Here is a 21,825-nt window from a genome sequence, read left to right on the forward strand (position 1 = left end):
CCTTTTGCTCTAAAACAGAAATTACCATATGCGGAACATGCACCGTGATTCTTCACCCCATTGTTAATTTTCTAGCTTCTTGGATTAAAAGAACTGTTGCGGCTACAGCACGCAAACATCCTGGCCATCCTTTACATACATTGTCCAATTGTTTGGAGAAATATCCCACAGCTCTTCTCCACGTTCCCAGTTTTTGAGACAGCACGCCCAGGGCAAGATGTTGCCATTCATATACAAACAGCTCGAAAGGTTTAGACAAATCGGGCAGTCCCAGGGCAGGTGCTGACATCAAAGCCTTCTTTAAGCCCTTAAAGGCTATTCGGCATTAAGGAGTCCATAGTAGGTGATTCTCTTTTGACCCCTTCAAAGTTTCATAGAGGGGTGTCCTGTTTTCGGCTGGGATAGGGTTAAATTTCTTCCTAGTACTGTGTTTTGGATTTAGTATGAGAAGAATGTTGATAACACACTGATGTTTTCAGTTGTTGCTAAGTGCCCTGTAAAGGACAGCTTCCATGCTCCACCAAACGCAGAGGCTGGGAGGAGGGAGCATAGCCAGGAGAGCTAGCCCAGCTGGCCAACGGGGTATTCCATACCATGTGATGTCATGCTAGGTATATGAATGGTAGGTGTGATCCAGGAAGTACCGATCGCTACTTGGTTATCGGTCAGCGCGGGTGGTGAGCAATTGCATTGTGCATCACTCATTTTGTATATTCTATCATTATCATTATTATTTTCCCTTTTCTGTTTTATTAAACTGTCTTTATCTCAACCCACGAGTATTTCTCACTCCTACCCTTCCGATACTCTCCCCGTCCCATTGTATGTGGGGAGTGAGCAAGCGGCTGCGTGGTATTTGGCTGCCTGCCAGGTTAAACCACGACAGTCCTTTTTGGCGCCCAACGTGGGGCTCAAAGGGTTGAGATAACAATAGATCTGACCAAAGCGTGTTAAGGCAAAATTGTTATAAGCATTTGTTATATTGATTGGTCACAATGTTGATTTATTGGCTCTCAAAGTTGTGGGGCTGGATCTCAATGCTGGGTCATGTAATACCTTGCTTGCAGTATATGTTCCCTCTTGTGCTCTTTATCACTATTAGGAACTGGGCCAAGGTTATAATTTAACTGCTGTTTTATGAGGTGATAAAATCATTGGTCGTAAGTCTAATCTGGTATCTGTACTCAGCACTGCCGTCATCTCTGCACCTCGGGAACCACCTCTTAGAAACTATTAGTAATTACACTTTTTTCTCCTCGGAGAATGAAGTTAGGGGGGAGACAGGATGGGACACTTTCTCCCACGTGTTCATCTTCCCTTCCCTTCCCTTCCACCAGAAACTCCTTTTTCTTCTGTCCTCTTCATGAAGATGTCCACAATATTCCCTGAGGATTTTAAATATCCTTGGGATGTTCAAACAAGCATGATCATATTGCTATGTCTCCTGAATGTGGTTCAGGTCTTGTTTAGGGTTAAACAAATAGAAATACCATCCGGAGATCAACCCAGGCAACAGACACAGTGGCTACTCAAACCCCCATGATAGGCACTGTGGCTACTTCAACCCCCACGACAACCACTGTGGCTACTCAAACCCCCGCAACAGTCACTTCAGTTACTCCAACGCCCGCGACAGGCACTGTGGCTACTCAAACTCCAGCACCAGACACCGCGGGTACTCCAACCCCCGTCACAGGCACTGCAGGGACTCAAACCCCGGCGGCAGTCACTACAGTTACTCCAACCCCCGCGACAGGCACTGCAGGTGAACCAGAGGACCAACCCTTGCCGGTATCTGTCGCCCCTGTACAGAAGAGGAAATCTTGTAAGCGGAAGTCAGGTCGTTTAGAAATGGATGATGGAAAAGCAGGGCCATCATGAGGAGGGGAGGGGGAAGAGGAAGAACTCACAAACGAGACGGAAACCACCCGATCCCTATCCCTGAGTGAGTTGCGAGATATGCGGAAAGATTTCAGCCGTCGTCCAGGCGAGCACATTGTTACCTGGCTGCTCCGATGCTGGGAAAACGGGGCCAGTAGCCTGGAATTAGAGGGGAAGGAAGCCAATCAGCTGGGATCCCTTTCTAGGGAAGGGGGCATTGACAAAGCAATTGGAAAAGGGACACAGGCCCTCAGCCTCTGGAGGTGACTGCTGTCAGGCGTGAAGGAAAGGTATCCCTTCAAGGAAGATGTTATATATCGCCTAGGCAAATGGACCACTATGGAGAGAGGTATCCAGTACCTGAGAGAATTAGCCATGCTGGAGGTGGTTTATAGTGACCTGGACAACAACCAAACGCCCAAAGATCCAGATGACGTCCAGTACACACGACCCATGTGGCAGAAGTTGGTATGGAGCGCACCAGCATCGTATGCCAGTTGGTTGGCAGTACTGTGCTGGAAAGAGGAAGAAGCACCAACAGTGGATGAGGTGGTTAAAAGACTTCGGGATTTCAAAGAAACTATCTCCTCCTCCCTTGTCTCGGCTGTGGAGAAACTGTCCCGGGAGGTCCAGCAACTCAAAGAGGGTATGTCCTATTCTCCACCTGTGCGGACCAGTATCTCAGCCATTAGGAGTCAGCGTTTTTCTCAAGAGAGAGGATATAGAAAGTACACACCACGGGGCACCCTGTGGTTTTACCTGCGTGACCACAGAAAGGACATGAGGCAGTGGGATGGAAAACCTACCTTCATCCTAGAGGCACATGTACGTGAGTTGCAAGGAAAAACAATCACAAAAGGGGGTTCTCCCAGGAAAAATGCTGCTCCAGTTGTGTCGTGGTTTAACCTGGCAGCAGCCAAATACCACGCAGCTGCTCACTCACTCCCCCCACCCCCAGCGGGACGGGGAGAGAATCGGAAGGGTAAGAGTGAGAAAAACTCGTGGGTTGAGATAAAGACAGTTTAATAGGGAAAGCAAAAGCCGCGCACGCAAGCAAAGCAAAACAAGGAATTCACTCACCACTTCCCATCGGCAGGCAGGTGTTCAGCCATCGCCAGGAAAGCAGGGCTCCATCACGCGTAACGGTTACTTGGTAAGACACACGCCATCACTCCGAACGCCCCCCCTCCTTCTTCTTCACCCAGCCTTATATGCTGAGTGTGACGTCATATGGTATGGAATAGCCTATTGGCCAGCTGGGCCAGCCGCCCTGGCCACACTCCCTCCCAGCCCCCTGTACATCTGGCAGGGCATGGGAAGATGAAAAGTCCTTGACTAGCGTAAACAATACCTAGCAACAACCAAAACATCAGCGTGTCATCAACACTATTCTCACACTACATCCAAAACACAGCACTATACCAGTTAATAGGAAGAAAATCAACTCCATCCCAGCGAAAACCAGGACAAGTTGTCAGGAAAAACCTGTCTCACGATGGTCCAGTTTCCAGTGAACAGTTCCCCAGACAGAGTAGAAGGGCTGATCTTACTTTGGACTGTAATTGCGATGAAGAAATTCTTAACTCACGTTTGCAAGAAGTGAGAGATGGATACTATGACCAGAACTAGAGGGGCCCTGCCTCCAGCCAGGTGGAGGAAAGGGACAACCGGGTTTACTGGACTGTGTGGATTCGATGGCCTGGCACATCAGATCCACAGGAGTATAAGGCTCTCGTAGACACCAGTGCACAGTGTACCCTGATGCCATCAAGCTATAAGGGGGCAGAACCCATTTGTATTTCTGGAGTGACAGGGGGATCCCAAGAGTTAACTGTATTGGAGGCCGAAGTGAGCCTGACCGGGAATGAGTGGCAGAAGCACCCCATTGTGACTGGCCCAGAGGCTCCGTGCATCCTTGGCATAGACTACCTCAGGAGAGGGTATTTCAAGGACCCAAAAGGGTACCGGTGGGCTTTTGGTATAGCTGCCCTGGAGACGGAGGAAATTAAACAGCTGTCCACCTTGCCTGGTCTCTCAGAGGACCCTTCTGTTGTGGGGTTGTTGAGGGTTGAAGAACAGCAGGTACCAATCGCTACCACAACAGTGCACCGGAGGCAATACCGCACCAACCGAGACTCCCTGATCCCCATCCATGAGCTGATTCGTGGACTGGAGAGCCAAGGAGTGATCAGCAAGACTCGCTCACCCTTTAACAGTCCCATATGGCCAGTGCGAAAGTCCAATGGAGAGTGGAGACTAACAGTAGACTACCGTGGCCTGAACGAAGTCACGCCGCCACTGAGTGCTGCCGTGCCGGACATGCTAGAACTTCAATACGAACTGGAGTCAAAGGCAGCCAAGTGGTACGCCACAATTGACATTGCTAATGCATTCCTCTCGATCCCTTTGGCGGCGGAGTGCAGGCCACAGTGTGCTTTCACTTGGAGGGGCGTCCAGTACACCTGGAACCGACTGCCCCAGGGGTGGAAACACAGCCCTACCATTTGCCATGGACTGATCCACACCACACTGGAACAGGGTGAGGCTCCAGAACACCTGCAATACATTGATGACATCATCGTATGGGGCAACACAGCAGAAGAAGTTTTTGAGAAAGGGAAGAATATAATTCAAATCCTTCTGAAGGCCGGTTTTGCCATAAAACAAAGTAAGGTCAAGGGACCTGCACAGGAGATCCAGTTTTTAGGAATAAAATGGCAAGATGGACGTCCTCAGATCCCAATGGATGTGATCAACAAAATAACAGCCATGTCCCCACCAACTAGCAAAAAGGAAACACAAGCTTTCGTAGGCATTGTGGGTTTTTGGAGAATGCATATTTCAAATTACAGTCAGATCGTAAGCCCTCTCTATCACGTGACCAGGAAGAAGAATGACTTTAAATGGGGCCCTGAGCAACGACAAGCCTTTGAACAAATTAAACAGGAGATATTTCAGGCAGTAGCCCTTGAGCCAGTCCGGGCAGGACAAGATGTAAAGAATGTGCTCTACACCACAGCTGGGGAGAATGGCCCTGCCTGGAGCCTCTGGCAGAAAGTACCAGGGGAGACTTGAGGTCGACCCTTAGGGTTTTGGAGTTGGGGATACAGAGGATCCGAGTTCTGCTACACTCCAAGTGAGAAGGAGATATTGGCAGCATATGAAGGGGTTCAAGCTGCTTCGGAAGTGGTTGGTACTGAAGCACAGCTCCTCCTGGCACCCCGACTGCCGGTGCTGGGCTGGATGTTCCAAGGGAGGGTCCCCTCTACACATCATGCAACCGATGCTACGTGGAGTAAGTGGGTCGCACTGATCACACAACGGGCCCAAATAGGAAACCCCAGTCACCCAGGAATCTTGGAAGTGATCACGAACTGGCCAGAAGGCAAAGATTTTGGAATATCCCCAGAGGAGGAGGTGACGCGTGCTGAAGAGGCCCCACTGTATAATAAACTACCAGAAAATGAGAAGCAATATGCCCTGTTCACTGATGGGTCCTGTCGCCTTGTGGGAAAGCATCGGAGGTGGAAAGCTGCTGTATGGAATCCTATATGACAAGTTGCAGAAACTGCTGAAGGAGAAGGTGAATCGAGTCAGTTTGCAGAGGTGAAAGCCATCCAGCTGGCCTTGGACATTGCTGAACGAGGAAAATGGCCAGTACTTTATCTCTATACTGACTCATGGATGGTGGCAAATGCCCTGTGGGGGTGGTTGCAGCAATGGAAGCAGAACAGCTGGCAGCGCAGAGGTAAACCCATCTGGGCTGCCGCATTGTGGCAAGATATTGCTGCCCAAGTAGAGAACCTGGTTGTAAAAGTACGTCACGTACATGCTCACGTACCCAAGAGTCGGGCCACTGAAGAGCACCAAAACAACCAGCAGGTGGACCAGGCTGCTAAGATTGAAGTGGCTCAGGTGGATCTGGACTGGCAACATAAGGGTGAATTATTTATAGCTCGGTGGGCCCATGATGCCTCAGGCCATCAAGGAAGAGATGCAACATACAGATGGGCTCGTGATCGATAGCACCATGGACACTATTGCACAGGTTATCCATGAATGTGAAACATGCGCTGCAATCAAGCAAGCCAAGCGAGTAAACCTCTTTGGTATGGAGGACGATGGTTGAAATATAAATATGGGGAGGCCTGGCAGATTGATTATATCACACTCCCACAAACCCGACAAGGCAAGTGCTATGTGCTCACCATGGTGGAAGCAACCACCGGATGGCTAGAAACATATCCCGTGCCCCATGCCACCGCCCGGAACACCATCCTGGGCCTTGAAAAGCAAGTCTTATGGCCACATGGCACCCCAGAAAGAATTGAGTCAGACAACGGGACTCATTTCCGAAACACCCTCATAGACACCTGGGCCAAAGAGCATGGCATTGAGTGGGTCTATCACATCCCCTACCATGCACCAGCCTCTGGGAAAATCGAACGATACAACGGGCTGCTAAAGACTGCGCTGAGAGCAATGGGTGGTGGGACATTCAAGCATTGGGACACACATTTAGCAAAAGCCACCTGGTTAGTCAATACCAACGGATCTGCCAATCGAGCTGGCCCTGCCCAATCAAGACTCTTACGTACTGTAGATGGAGATAAAGTCCCTGTCGTGCACATAAGAAATATGCTGGGGAAGACAGTCTGGGTTACTCCTGCCTCTGGCAAGGGAAAACCCATCCGTGGGATTGCTTTTGCTCAAGGACCTGGGTTCACTTGGGGGTGATGCGAAAGGATGGGAAGGTCCGGTGTGTACCTCAAGGGGATTTGATTTTGGGTGAAAATAGCCAATGAACTGAATTGTATGATGTCAATTGTTACATGATATTGTATATCATTATTTCTATGGTTGCTATCAATGGTATAGCAGTGAAAATGAAGATTAACGAAGAATGAACTAACTCCGATGAAACCGAGCAAAGTGCAACGATGATAGAACTGGACGAGCGCAGCAGTACCGAAATGAGAACTGGCTTCAGGATGCAACAGCCCAATACCACACACCATCTCTTCGGCCCTGAAAGACTGTTATGACAGATGGAGCCCAAAGTCATGGACTAAATGAACTCTGTGGGCATTTTAGAGGGATAGTCCATAGACCAAGGGAATGATATCTGTGCGTGCATATATATATATGTGTATATGTAAAAAGAAAGATAGTGGTGGTTAATTGAAATGTATTAAAAAAATGTGAGACCTAAGCACGACGTAAATGGTATAGAATAAGGGGTGGATACTGTCCTGGTTTCGGCAGGGATAGGGTTAAATTTCTTCCCAGTGCTGTGTTTTGGATTTAGTCTGAGGAGAATGTTGATAACACACTGATGTTTTCAGTTGTTGCTAAGTGCCCTCCTAGTCCAAGGACAGCTCCCGTGCCTACTGACTGAGCTAGGTACACAAGATGGGAGGGAACATAATCAGGACAGCCAGCCCAGCTGGCTAATGGGGTATTCCATACCATGTGACGTCATGGTCAGTATATGAAGGGTAGGCGTGATCCAGGAAGTACCGATCGCTACTTGGTTATCGGTCAGCGTGGGTGGTGAGCAATTGCATTGTGCATCACTCATTTTGTATATTCTATCATTATCATTATTATTTTCCCTTTTTCTGTTCTATTAAACTGTCTTTATCTCAACCCATGAGTTTTTCTCACTCTTACCCTTCCGATTCTCTCCCCGTCCCGCTGTGGGTGGGGGGAGTGAGTGAGCGGCTGCGTGGTATTTGGCTGCCTGCCAGGTTAAACCACGACAGCAATGGAAGCAGCACTAATCCAGGCTCTAATATAAGGGAACAGGGATTCCCACACTGCTGTGGGTAGGTCCGTGTGCCCATGTTGTTGTCCTCTGAGTACTCTGGAGTCTCCTCCTGCTCATGGTGTATGGAAACACTGGATCAGTAGGATGGCTCCATCTCCTTAGTCAACAGGCTCACTTTGAGGTTGTGCTGCGTAGAAAAGACTCATCTTCAAAGGTCCACCATTTTCTGGCCTGCAAAACTAAACTCAGTGGTACAACTGCGGGCTTGAATCCGGGTAAGGCACAATGTGCTGTCATGTGCCTTTGCCATCTGCTTAGTCTTAGGGCTCTTCTCTGGTGGCAGCTCTACAGTGTTGTGCTAGCGTGTGAGGAAAAATATGGCCCAGCTATGATAGGCCTGTTGGAGTGGCAGTGGTATACAATGACTAAATATACCCATATATTTAAATAACACTTGTACATAGTAATTTATCAGACTTTATTGGAAGGGTATAATATATACTGCTTTAATAGCAGTAGGTTGAAATAGGAGATTATCAAGAAACCTAGTGGAATAGTTTATTGAGTTTGGAGACATCATGGATTTAGGAACACTGAGGAAAAACTCAGTTTGTTGCTTCAATGCCATAAGGGGGGTAGCTGACATACTTACAAGTATAATGTTTAGACTCTTTGCTGATGCATTGTGCAAAAATTAAAAAGAAAAATTTGAAACAGCTTTCGCTATGCCTTCAGGGTTATTTTTTTGTCAGGCCTGTCTTTCTTTGTTATCTGTGCCAGAAGGGAAAGATGAGTCTTATTTCTATGATGTATCTTCTGAGAAGTCAGTGAAGTGAGAAGGAGGTCATGAATATCATATTGCTTACCCAGCTTTTTAGCATTTTAATTGATGCCCTGCAAATGCCATCAAAATGGTTCTTAGAATAAGCAGACTGGAAATCTGTCTGAAAATTTTGATGTTGGATCCCGAGTCTAATTGAAATGTGAACATAAGCATCTGAATTTATGAAAGCAGAAATAGGTTAAAAAGCTTTCTGTTGAGGTGTATCTCAAAAGACACGAATCTTGGAGATCTACCTGAAAATATTTGAGTATTTCAATTTGAAGACTAGATATTTCTATGTTAGTAACTTAGCAACTTTTTTTTTAAAGGAATTATTGATTAAAAATGATTAGTTGCAACAAAATCTATATGATTTTTTCATAGAATCATAGAATGGTTTTGGTTGGAAGAGACCTTTAAAGATCATCTAGTCCAACCCCATCTTTCACTAGATCAGGTTGCTCAAGATGTCCCTGCCCATGGCAGGGGGGTTGGACTAGATGATCTTTAAAGACAATCTTCATATTGTTAATTTTTGTTTTCATATTATTTATTTTAGGTAGGACAACTTGGGTTTATTTTAAAGTATCCATATGGAAATAGTGAAGAGTGTTCAATCTCCAGCAGGTGGCATGGGGACGAGCAGGCTTTAGACTACATTCTTCTTTGCTCATTATTATATTTAAACTGCTGTTGAAACTCTCTTATTTTTCAGTTTTTGATCTTCTTCCGTATTCCAACAAGAGAGCAGTAACGAACTTCTTGCAACAAGCACTTGGTGATCCTACACTGAATGAAGTCTCAACATTCAAACTGCAGCCAAAGAGCACAGCCACCATATTTGGCCTGTATTCGTCAGCTGACAACAGCAAGTATTTTGAATTTATGGTAATGGGACGGATGAATAAAGGTGAGTTGTTTGGAGTAAGCAGGGGAAAAAATAGTGTTGGATCCATAGTTATTGGTATGTCATAGATGGATGTTCAAAACAGTGTGATTAACCTTTGTGCTTGAGTCATTCCTGTTGCATGCTGTCACCACTTAGGCCCCCCTCACAAGATAAAAGTGTTGGCAACATCCTCTCTCACTCCCCTTCTGTTTCCTTCTTCTCCCTGGATGCTGCTCTCTCCTGGCTGGGGGAAGCTGACCTGACAATCAGCTGGTATCTCCACTCTGCCATAGAGCGTGCTCTGAGCAATACTGAGAAAGGAGGAAAAAAACGGAATATTGGAGAAAGGAGACAATTTGTGGTGGTTTTTGTTTGTTTGTTGGTTTTGTGTGGGTTTTTTTCCCCCTCTTTTTCCCCTTGGGACAATCACTGGTTCTTATTACTCAGGAATGTGAGGGACACACATGCCGGCTCATGCATATGAAAAGCAGGTTCTTGTTCCGCTGACCCTGGAGGTTAGATGTGACTATGCAAGACAAACATTCCTAGCACTTACAGGATCTTTTGGGTGAATTAACGTGTTTGTTCTCCATTTACTGAAATTAGTTAATCAGGAGTCAGAGTAGGAACCTGAGCAGATTTTTAGAAATGGAGAGCTTTCATCGCTCCCTAGACAAGATCTAGGATATATTGCAATATTAAGGTTCAGTGAAAAATTATCAAGTGATGTAAATTTTTGTTGCTCCATTGATTTCACCACTGCTATGATAATTTGCTGCTGCAATTGTAATCGGGCAGCTGAGTCCAATATATTGAGAAACTCTACTGACAAATTTCAGTTTATATGTAGGAAAATTATTCTATATGCTGAAGAAAAGCACACTTTTTGCTTGTGAAATGTAGGGGAATGAGTTAGATAAAACACTGGTAGTTTTATCAGGTCTGCCAAAATCCTTCTGAGGTCAGGGAATAAGAACTTTTATGCTCTGTTTGTGTTGGGGGTGGGTAAGACGATATCAAACAGCTTTATCAGTAAGTGTCGTACAATTCCTAACACTGACTGTGAAGCAGTTCCCATTTACTGGCAGGATTAGTAGTTTCATTGAAAATGTTTCTTAAACAGTGCAGGTGAGCCACTTACTCTCAGGAATGTCAGTGTAGAATATACTAGCAGCAAACACTTAATGCAAGTGCTTAGATGGGTTAAGTCTTATGGAGGCGGAGGCTGTGGTCCAGCAAAATCTCCCTTCAAAAGCCGACTCTAGTTTACCAGATGGATATTTGGTTTTGGCTGAGGAAGGAATACTTGATCCTACTTCCAAGCCAGACTGCTCCTTGTCCTGAAACTATTCTGCCAGGGTCCGTTCTGGGTCCCGCCACCATCTCTTCTTTCTTTCTCTAACTTACTGCTGCATTTGGTCATTCTGAATGCAGGGCCCAGATCCAAGGACCTTGCTTTCATACAACCTGGCACACATAATATTCACATAAGTAAAATGTCTACAACATACTCTGTCTTGCCAGATCTTTGAGTTTGCCAAGAAATGCTACCTTTTAGCAAGTTACTGGTGACTTCATGCACCTTTGCGGAAATCTTGGCTCTGGCAGCGTTTTGACATAGACAGCAGTGAAAACATTCCTGATGTTGATCACAACTGCTGAGACTTTAGCACTAGTGTAGACTTTAAAGATGGAGACATACCCTGCCCCATTCATGCTGGTATAAATTTGGATTCTTTTAATCATTAGACCGAGCAATTAGAAAGATAGTAGGGAACATGTACCCAGTAACTCAGAAGCTCCCCGACAGAGGTATCGCAGCATCATTAGTAGCAGAGAGATAGGAAGATAATTTGTTAAATGAATAGAAATGGAATGAGTTCAGTAGGTGTTATTAGCTCTGAAGCCAATAAGAGTTTTTCCTTCCACAGTATCAACAATTTTTAGTTGACCTCATTTTAATGTAGGTGTTTCTTGAAGGTCAGCATATTTGTGAGCTCTCACTTGATGCAACAGTGGCAGCCCTCTCTGAACTTCAAACAGATGTTCAGAAGAGCCAGCACTTAACTGTTTAAGTGCCTGGCGTCTGTGCAGCTTGACTCCTCAATGCACGTAACTCTTACCATGAGGAAATAAGGGACATGCAGGTTGGTGATCAGTGGGATCCTTGAAACAAGGTCTGTCTAACATTGTAGAATAGTTATACGCTGACTAGATGCACTTAGCTCATTGCTTCTGCAGATATCCACATGCATTCGGAGAGCCAGGGAGAGATTTTTGTGGGGAGAACTAGCTAGCTGGTCCTAGCTTACAGATCCAATTTCCTTAGGAAAGAGACATTTTTTTCAATATTACGCAGCATGTAAGAGTTTTTGTTTGTCTGCTGTTGTGTTTTTGATGGTGCATTGTACTTCATAAAATGAGAATTTATTGTGTGAAGTATCAAATAGGTCATTCATTAAAGCCTTAAAAAAGAGCTGAGAGAGGGCTCTGTCATCTTTAGGGGTGGGGTGTGTCTTTTCTGCATTATATTTTGTTACAGAGAAATGCAGATTATCTGCTTGGAATCATGCTTCCTTTGGTTTCTTTAATGATGCATTTGGATATGCTGTCAGATGGCTTCGCTGAATACAATATGCATCACAAACTGATTTTTCTATTTGTACATTTCTGCTACAGAGTATTTCTAGGGCTATCAGATATGTACCTGCCAAAGTGCTGACTGCAGGCTGTTAGCTACACCCATTACCTTTACCACTGTGTATTTTAGCACGTTATGCCCTTTAAGGTGACATTGTTTAAGCCAGTTAGAGGCCTGGACAAAGCAGCGGGAAAACATTCTGCAGGCAGCAATGCTTTACAAATAGGGAGTCACGCAAGAGTCTCGGTAATCCTGCTCTGAGAGTCAATGTCCCATTTATTCTTACCATATATATCTGCATATGGGATGCATTTACCAAAGCTGACATGTGGAAAAATACCAGAGCAATTCTAGATTTCCACAGGATCTTCCTTGATCAGCCTTGGATTATCTGCTACCCTCTGATAGTCCTTCTGTGTATTTTGTACCAGTGATGCTGCGCTATCTGAAGAGCGATGGGAGGCTGAACTCTGTGATCTTTAGCAACATCCAGATGGCTGATAGGAAACCCCATGCTGTTATCTTGTGGCTGAGTGGCCTGCAGCAGGGATTGAGCACAATAGAGTTATATCTGGACTGCTTGCAAGTAGGGGCTATTCAGGGCCTGCCAAAAGTGTTTTCGACGCTGTCTCAGAGATCAGCGGCAGTAGAGTTGCGCACTTTCCAGGAGAAGCCACAGATGAGTGGGAAAACTGGGAGCGGGCTGAGCACTTAGAGGGTGTCACAGAAAGAGTGATGCACTTCACTCGCAAGACAGAAGCAACAATATATTTTATTGATATAAGACAGTGAGTTAACAAAGTTCAATGGTAAATGCGACAGTGGTTTAACAAGATTCGATGGCAAGGTACACTTGATTATTTACTGCATAGAGGACAGGGTCAGACAAAACTGTTAGGGAGACCCTCCTGTTGAGTCATGAGGTTCAGAGAGGACCCCCTTGCTTTCTAAACTCCTCAGAGAGGAGTCTAGGTGCAGCTGGATCCAGACTTAGTCCCAGACTTGGTCAACGGTTTATGTCTAAAGGATTATATATGCGTAATCAGTGCTTTATATTACTTAGCTAAGATTACAAAGTTTCAGCGCACTTATTCCTAATTCACTTACCGAGTATCTGATGCGATAAGGATTCTCTCAACCTCGAGGAGTAACCTTGAGAGGTGTCCCTACGCAAGGGGAGATCCTGGAGTGCAGCCTGCTGCCGTGCAGGAGAGCTCAATGGGCCCTGGGCTGTCCACAATTTATGGAGTAAAATGATTGACTTATAGTCATATTTGCATACCAGCAAGACATCTGGGTCACTGCGCCAGACAGCCCTTGGCTACTGTGTTGCCATTCATCTCCCCAAAGTCCAACTTAAGCCGGATGCAGCCATCACAACCACCACTGATGGTTATTGCTTAAGCGGGGGGGGAGCACACTGCCACAGAGGAATCAGCAGGGATCCTCTGGATCACTGACTCCAGACCTCAGCCCTTGCAGCAGCTAAGCTCTGTACAATGGTACTTCAGTAATACTTGAGTATTAACTTGTGAAATAAATGTAAATACAAATTCCCTATGGAACAGGTGAAATCTTAGCTTCATTGAACCCAATAATAGTTTTCCTATTCATTGTAAACACAATTTTTAGCTTATTAGAAAAAAAAAAATTACAGCCTCCCTCACTTCAGTCTAGGTGTTTCTTGGGGACTGGACTTTTTGTAAGGTCTTAGCTGATGCAGTAAGGGCAGCTCTTGGTGAGCTTCTTACAGCTGTTCAGCATGAGCAACCCTTGGCTGTGTGTATGGCTTTCTTCTTCACGATAACCCACACGGACTAAGAAGACAAAAGAAGGGGGGACTCACATGGTGCTGGATAAGAGTCAAACCCCCATCTGTTTGACTACAATAGCTTTTCTGCCTCTATCTGCCAACCAGGGGTTGGCAGAGCTTCCTGTAATTTCCATATCAGCAGTCCAAGGTAAACGGTATCTTCCATCATCATTAATGCAAAATATGCATTAGAAGGTGCAAAGGCATTCTGCCCCCAAGGTTGCCCCCACACTTTGTTTCATTGCAGGCTTGAAAATGAGCCTGCTTATATGGAGAATTGCTAAAGTGCCCACATTCCTGATGTGAATGTAAACCTTTTTGAGAGGGGGGGAAAAAGATTGCTCTGGATTCAGTTCAACAAAAAAAAAAAATCATTTTTATATACCACGGATATAAAAATATGTGAACTTCCTGGTATGTGAGATCATATGAATTGGAATAGTAAAAAGAAAAGTTCAAAATAAAACCACAGCTATGTGAAAATCTGCAAGGCAAAGATTTGGGATTTTATTACAGTTCAGATGGTGATGGGTGGTCCTGAAGGGACAGTGTAGGAGCCCTGCACGCTTAGGAAATGGACATCCACTCTGAAAAATTAATTTACTTTCTCCAATATTTCACACTTTTACCATTGTACCAGAACTGTGAGCTCTGTTTTTCTTGTGACTCCAGGATATGCTAGATGAGCTGAAGCTGGTAACTGGAGGAATGCTTGCCCAAGTGGGGAACCTGCAGGATTGTTTTCTTCAACAAATTGAACCTGTTCCTCAGTACACTGATGAGGCCTGCAACCAGGAGTTAAAATGGTTCCTTAAGATACCAGTGCAAAGAAGCTAATGTGGAGAAGCTCTATAGACAAGTAATGACAATTGTTTGACTGAATTACAGCCATGATAGTATCCTCTAAATATTTTAGAAATAGCTCAGTCTGGAGAGAAAACAATCACAGTTGATGGTGATAAAGCAGTGAGTTGTTGTCCTAGTGAAGGAGGAGTCTGTGATGATTAAAAGAGGCTTTTTAGCCTAATTTGGAAGACAAACTTTTGTGATCATGACCTGTTTGTGTCAGTTTAATAATATTTTAAGTATTCAAATTGGACTTGCAGACAGGAAGTAGTCCTAAAGGTTGATACACTGCTACAGGATTTATGAAAATAGGTAGATGGATGGAGTAGCAAGACCTATCAATGCACTTATCCACAAGGCCAGTATTCATCTTTTGTTGATCACCGGAGTGCCCCAGAGAGGGGAGGGACAAGGCACAAAGAGGAACATGGGAGACTGCAGACCGTGTTGGTGCTGCGGCTACAGAGCCTGCAGGTCCATGTGGGAAAAGCCATTGCTGGGCAGCTGCTAGTCCTGCCACAAGTTAGACGGGGCTTTTGTCACCTGCTGGACTGAAAATCTGCTCCAGAACCAATTCCTTTTCTGCCTGTGCTGAGCATTGTGGAGACTGAGCTGGGAACAGGGAGGAAAGGAAGGAGCTGAGGCTATTGGGATTCCTGCAGGTCCCCAGGGGAATCATGAATCTGTCCAGTCAGTTTTGAATGCATGATCAAGAATGTCTCCTGGCAAGAAATCCATCACATGTCTGAGGAGGTATCTCTTTCTGTTTACTTTGAACCTGGCTCTTTGTAGTTGCACGTGCAACTTGTATATGCAGCTTCTTTGGGTAGAGGATTATAGGCTGACAGGAAGCTGTTCTCTTGTCAGCCATCATCCATACTTTAATCATGGCTGGATCTCTGATTTTGGCCAAGTAACCACAATCTCTTTAAATAACACTTCAAGACTGACTTTGCCAGATGGGGGCAAGTGGGGTGCTCAAGCCAGTATTGCTCCAAAGAGAGCTAGAAGGGCTGATGTATCTATGAGGCATTTCAGTGGCCTGCAGTCTCGCAAGCTAGTGTTTGTGTGTCACCCTGCCTGGGCCGATCTGCTGTGCAATGAAGCTGGTCGCCTGCTCCAAATCTAAGGCCCTGCACTGGAACAGGTTGCCCAGAGAAGTTGTGGATGTCCCATGATAGGAAGTGTTCAAAGTCAGGTTGAAGGAGGGCTTTGAGCAAGCTCATCTAGTGAAAGATGTCCTTGCCCATGGCAGGGAGATTAGACTTGATGATCTTTAAAGGTCCCTTCCAACCCAAACCATTCTATGATTCTATACTACAAGGTCCTGGGAAGAGAAGGACAGGGTAGCTCCCTGACATGACCTCAGGCTTACAGAGAATAAGCATGTCAAGGGACTTCAGTTCCCTGTTGGACAGTAATTCTTCAGATCTGTTTCTGAATTTAATTATTGCCATGAAAGCCATTCTGTTACTCAGGTTGTTACTGACTCAGAGTACAGAGCTAGGCGCTAGCTGAACTGGGGAGTTGCCTCAGTAGGTGGGGTATGGATGAGAGTGACTACATGGTAGGACCAGATAACTGTATAGCTTCAGGCTGTACCTTTGGCTTACCCTGCTCACTCCTGGGAAAAACCACCCCACAATATACTGTGGACCAGCAGCTCCCTGAAAGGCCTCTCTCTGTTCTTGCCACAGATCGTCAGTCATTCTGCTGCAGGTGAGGTCTACCATAAGACTTGGCTTTAAATGAAAGAGGAAAAAAAACCTATGGGAAGTCATCTGTTTACTCTCTGCTATCTAAATTTGCAAATAGGATGTGTAGTTCATGGAGGTATAACCTGTTTAGTCCACCTTAAAGTTTAACAGTCTGCAAAACTTAACTCTACAAAATAGATCTAGTTTTGATTTAGATGCTAACCAACAAACAGGCATCTGAAATCTTGAGATTTTTTTTGCAGATCTCAATCAATAATGCCTAAACCATTCTTTGCTTAAAAAAAATAAGCAAAACAAGAACAGACACCGGCATCTGTCCCAACAGCCTGCATGCCAAGCTCCACTATGGGATTCTGAAATACCCATGATATTAAGTCCTGCTACCTTCCTCCCAAATAAAAATAAGACAAGGTTGGGACTAGAACAGAGGCAGGTTCTGGAACAGGTGGTTCTGAGTCTTTAAGCTTGTTTAGTGTTTTGTTGAGAAAATCTGAAATGAAGAAAACATAGTATGTGAGGAGTTGGACAATTCCCACTAGAATGTTTGGAAACACTTAGATGTGCTTTGAAGTTCAAAACAATGAGGTAAACATTAAGAAAAGCATTTTTCATATGTTTTCAATACTCACAAAAGTAGCACATGAATAAACCTCCCTGAAGCCATTGGGCATAATATAAAAATATCCTGCCTGCTTAGAATGCAAAAGAGCATATATTTGTGAAATTTGTTTTGACATACAGGCTTAGAGAAGTAAACAAATAGCTGCTTGAGAGAGCTACAAACTCAGAAGTGAGCTACAAACAAACTACTACAAACTACTGTGCTAAACATACTCTATGCTTCTCCTCTGTTACTGGGTCAAAACTAATGTTTCATTTGACAAATATGAGTCTCATGTGAAGATCTTAGGTTGGTTCTGCTCCTTCCCTATGGTTTGTTACAGATGTATCTTTTGGTCTTTTCTTAGAAGTCTTTGTTACTTAGTATTGAGAACTGGCTTTGATGTGAGTTCATAGAATGTTGAGTAGATGTTTTGAGAGTCTATACAAACTCTGCACCCACCAGAAGCAAACGCAGCCATGGAACTTGTGTACAGTGTGATGAGCTGCCTTTTGGAAAAAAAGCCAAATGACCGTCACAGGTATTAAAACCGCTGTTTTGGTCAGAGCAGGCACTCTTGATGCATGATCGGAGCTGCACAATGAGCTTGCTCAGAAGGCTGGATAGCTTCACTTTGAAAAGAGAGCAGGAATTGTTTGTGGTGACATGGAATACACTTGTGGAGGGTGACTTCCCATTACATTTCATGCCCCTGCCTTGCCCTCCTGTCCCAAATGGGTTATCACAAAAAACCAGTCTTGAAATCATAAGGTTTCACTTAGGGTTGCTGATCTCAGGCCTGGGGGAACCAGTAACACTGGTGGCATTAGTTGCCAGTATTGTTAGGTCTTACCAGAGAGCCTTGATGCTAAAAAATGATAGAAAAATAACAGATTGCTTTTCTATCTGTGGAGAAATTTCTGCTTTCACTGCCTGTTTCTGTGGTATACAGTGGAGTTCAGTCCAGAAAAGCCTTGAGTTCATGCAAAGGTGTTTCCACCTTGTATCTTAGAAATTATCATGGCAAATGAAGGAGAGTTATGTGCATTGTGCACTCTTTTTTGTTGCCGTTTCCCTGAAGGTGATTTTAATAGGCAGCTGGTGGGTCAGATGATGCAGATGAACCAAATACTGGGAGATGTGAAAGACCTTCTTAGACAACAGGTACTGTATAAAGGCTTCAGTGTGAAATCTCCCAAGCTTGCGACTTTTGATAGAGTTAGGGCAGAATTCACATAAGGAATAAACTCCTATGTAGACACCATTGCCTCAGAGGCATGACAGTGAAGAAGAACTAACCATATAGGTCCTGGTACCCTGTGCTCACTATGCAGGATCACTGAATGTGGGAGTGTAGGGAACTTGCTTATTCAGATCCAGAAAATGTAGTGTTTTAAGCAGAGAGTAACTAGAGCAGCCATCCTAGCCCGCTGTTAGATAGAGCTAGGTCTGTTGCACAGAACTGAAATTGCATTTTTGTTGTGGTTTAACCCGGCAGCCAAACACCACACATCCACTCGCTCACTCCCCACCCCCCACAGTGGGATGGGGGAGAGAATCAGAAAAAAAAAGTAAAATTTGTGGATTGAGATAAAGACAGCCAAAACCAGGACAGTATCCACCCCTTATTCTATACCATCTACATCATGCCCAGGTCTCACATTTTCCAATACATTCCAATTAATCACCACCACTTTTCTTGGTTTTGATATATACACACACAGATATCATTCCCTTAGTCTATGGGCCATCCCTCTAAAATGTCCGTTGAGTTCATTTAGTCCATGACTTTGGGCTCCATCTGTCATAACAGTCTTTCAGGGCAGGAGAGATGGTGTGTGGTGTTGGACTGTTGCATCCTGAAGCCAGTTCTGGTTCCATTATCGCTATGCTCGACTGATCCTATCATCGTTGCACTTTGCTCAGTTTCATCAGAGTTTCTTCTTCATTAATCTGGGTGATTTTTACTGCAATACCATTGATAGCAACCATAGAAGTGACGATACGCAATATCATATAGCAATTAACATCATACAATTCAGTTCATTGGCTATTTTCACCCAAAATCACATCCCCTTGAGGTACACATCGGACTTCCCCATCCTTTCGCATCACCCACCAAGTGCACCCAGGTCCTTGAGCAAAAGCAATCCCACGGATGGGTTTTCCCTTGCCAGAGGCAGGAGTAACCCAGACTGTCTTCCCCAGCATATTTCTTATGTGCACGACAGGGACTTTATCCCCATCTACAGTACGTAAGGGTTTGGATTGGGCAGGACCAGCTCGATTGAAAGATCCCCTGGTGTTGACTAACCAGGTGGCTTTTGCTAAATGTGTGTTCCAATGCTTGAATGTCCCACCACCCATTGCTCTCAGTGTTGTCTATAGCAGTCCATTGTATCGTTCGATTTTCCCAGAGGCTGGTGCATGGTAGGGGATGTGATAGACCCACTCAATGCCGTGCTCTTTGGCCCAGGTGTCTATGAGGGTGTTTCGGAAATGAGTCCCATTGTCTGACTCAATTCTTTCTGGAGTGCCATGTTGCCATAAGACTTGCTTTTCAAGGCCCAGGATGGTGTTCCAGGCGGTGGCATGGGGCACGGGATATGTTTCCAGCCATCCGGTGGTTGCTTCCACCATGGTGAGCACATAGCGCTTGCCGTGGCGGGTTTGTGGGAGTGTGATATAATCAATCTGCCAGGCCTCCCCATATTTGTATTTCAGCCATCGTCCTCCATACCAGAGAGGCTTTGTTCACTTGGCTTGCTTGATGGCAGTGCATGTTTCACATTCATGGATAACCTATGCAATAGCGTCCATGGTCAAGACCACCCCTCGATCACGAGCCCATCTATATGTTGCATCTCTTCCTTGATGGCCTGAGGCGTCATGGGCCCACAGAGCTATAAAAAATTTACCCTTCTGTTGCCAGTCCAGATCCACCTGAGCTACTTCAATCTTAGCAGCCTGGTCCATCTGCTAGTTGTTTTGGTGTTCTTCAGTGGCCCGACTCTTGGGTATGTGAGCATCTACATGACGTACTTTTACAACCAGGTTCTCTACTCGGGCACAAATATCTTGCCACAACGCGGCAGCCCAGATGGGTTTACGTCTGCGCTGCCAGTTGTTCTGCTTCCACTGCTGCAACCACCCCACAGGGCATTTGCCACCATCCATGAGTCAGTATAGAGATAAAGTACTGGCCATTTTCCTCGTTCAGCAATGTCCAAGGCCAGCTGGATGCCTTTCACCTCTGCAAACTGGCTCGATTCACCTTCTCCTTCAGCAGTTTCTGCAACTTGTCATATAGGATTCCATACAGCAGCTTTCCACCTCCGATGCTTTCCCACAAGGCGACAGGACCCATCAGTGAACAGGGCATATTGCTTCTCATTTTCTGGTAGTTTATTATACAGTGGGGCCTCTTCAGCACGCGTCACCTCCTCCTCTGGGGATATTCCAAAATCTTTGCCTTCTGGCCAGTTCGTGATCACCTCCAAGATTCCTGGGCGACTGGGGTTTCCTATTCGGGCCCGTTGTGTGATCAGTGCGACCCACTTACTCCACCTAGCATCGGTTGCATGATGTGTAGAGGGGACCCTCCCTTTGAATATCCAGCCCAGCACCGGCAGTCGGGGTGCCAGGAGGAGCTGTGCTTCAGTACCAACCACTTCCGAAGCAGCTCGAACCCCTTCATATGCTGCCAATATCTCCTTTTCACTTGGAGTGTAGCGGGCCTTGGGTCCTCTGTATCCCTGATCTCAATACCCTAAGGGTCGACCTCGAGTCTCCCCTGGTGCTTTCTGCCAGAGGCTCCAGGTGGGGCCAATCTCCCCGGCTGCGGTGTAGAGCACATTCTTTACATCTTGTCCTGCCTGGACTGGCCCAAGGGCTACTGCCTGAACTATCTCCTGTTTAATTTGGTCAAAGGCTTGTTGTTGCTCAGGGCCCCATTTGAAATCATTGTTCTTCCAGGTCACTTGATGGAGAGGGCTTACAATCAGGCTGTAATCTGGAATATGCATTCTCCAAAAGCCCAGAACACCTAAGAAAGCTTGTGTTTCCTTTTTGCTAGCTGTTATTTTGTTGATCATATTCATTGGGATCTGACGACGTCCATCTTGCCCTTTTATTCCTAAAGTTCTAGCATGTCTGGCACGGCAGCACTCAGTGGCGGTGTGACTTCGTTCAGGCCATGATAGTCTACTGTTAGTCTCCACTCTCCATTGGACTTTCGCACTGGCCATATGGGCCTGTTAAAGGGTGAGCGAGTCTTGCTGATCACTCCTTGGCTCTCTAGTCGAGGAATCAGATTATGGATGGGAAGCATGGAGTCTCGGTTGGTGCGATATTGCTGCCGGTGCACTGTTGTGGTAGCGATTGGTACCTGCTGTTCTTCAACCCTCAACAACCCCACAACAGATGGGTCCTCCAAGAGACCATGCTAGGTGGACAGCTGTTTAATTTCCTCCGTCTCCAGGGCAGCTATACCAAAAGCCCACCGGTACCCTTTTGGGTCCTTGAAATACCCTCTCCTGAGGTAGTCTATGCCAAGGATGCACGGAGCCTCTGGGCCAGTCACAATGGGGTGCTTCTGCCACTCATTCCCGGTCAGGCTCACTTCGGCCTCCAATACAGTTAACTCTTGGGATCCCCCTGTCACTCCAGAAATACAGATGGGTTCTGCCCCTTTATAGTTTGATGGCATCAGGGTACACTGTGCACCGGTGTCTACGAGACCCTTATACTCCTGTGGGTCTGATATGCCAGGCCATCGAATCCACACAGTCCAGTAAACCCGGTTGTCCCTTTCCTCCACCTGGCCGGAGGCAGGGCCCCTCTA

The 21,825-nt window shown here is 45.6% G+C and overlaps 1 protein-coding gene across 1 annotated transcript in view; it reads left to right on the forward strand.

Moving 5' to 3' along the window:
- Positions 1 to 21,825, forward strand: part of LOC142075041 (thrombospondin-4-like) — a 60,856-nt gene that overhangs the window by 30,102 nt on the left and 8,929 nt on the right. Inside the window, exons 2-6 of the mRNA XM_075136037.1 lie at positions 9,190 to 9,384; positions 12,436 to 12,687; positions 13,737 to 13,742; positions 14,500 to 14,593; positions 18,062 to 18,146. Of these exons, the coding sequence (XP_074992138.1) occupies positions 9,190 to 9,384; positions 12,436 to 12,687; positions 13,737 to 13,742; positions 14,500 to 14,593; positions 18,062 to 18,146 (632 nt within the window). The remainder of the gene's footprint in view (positions 1 to 9,189; positions 9,385 to 12,435; positions 12,688 to 13,736; positions 13,743 to 14,499; positions 14,594 to 18,061; positions 18,147 to 21,825) is intronic.

Source organism: Calonectris borealis, chromosome W (assembly GCF_964195595.1).
Source record: "Calonectris borealis chromosome W, bCalBor7.hap1.2, whole genome shotgun sequence".
Taxonomy (NCBI): Eukaryota; Metazoa; Chordata; class Aves; order Procellariiformes; family Procellariidae; genus Calonectris; species Calonectris borealis.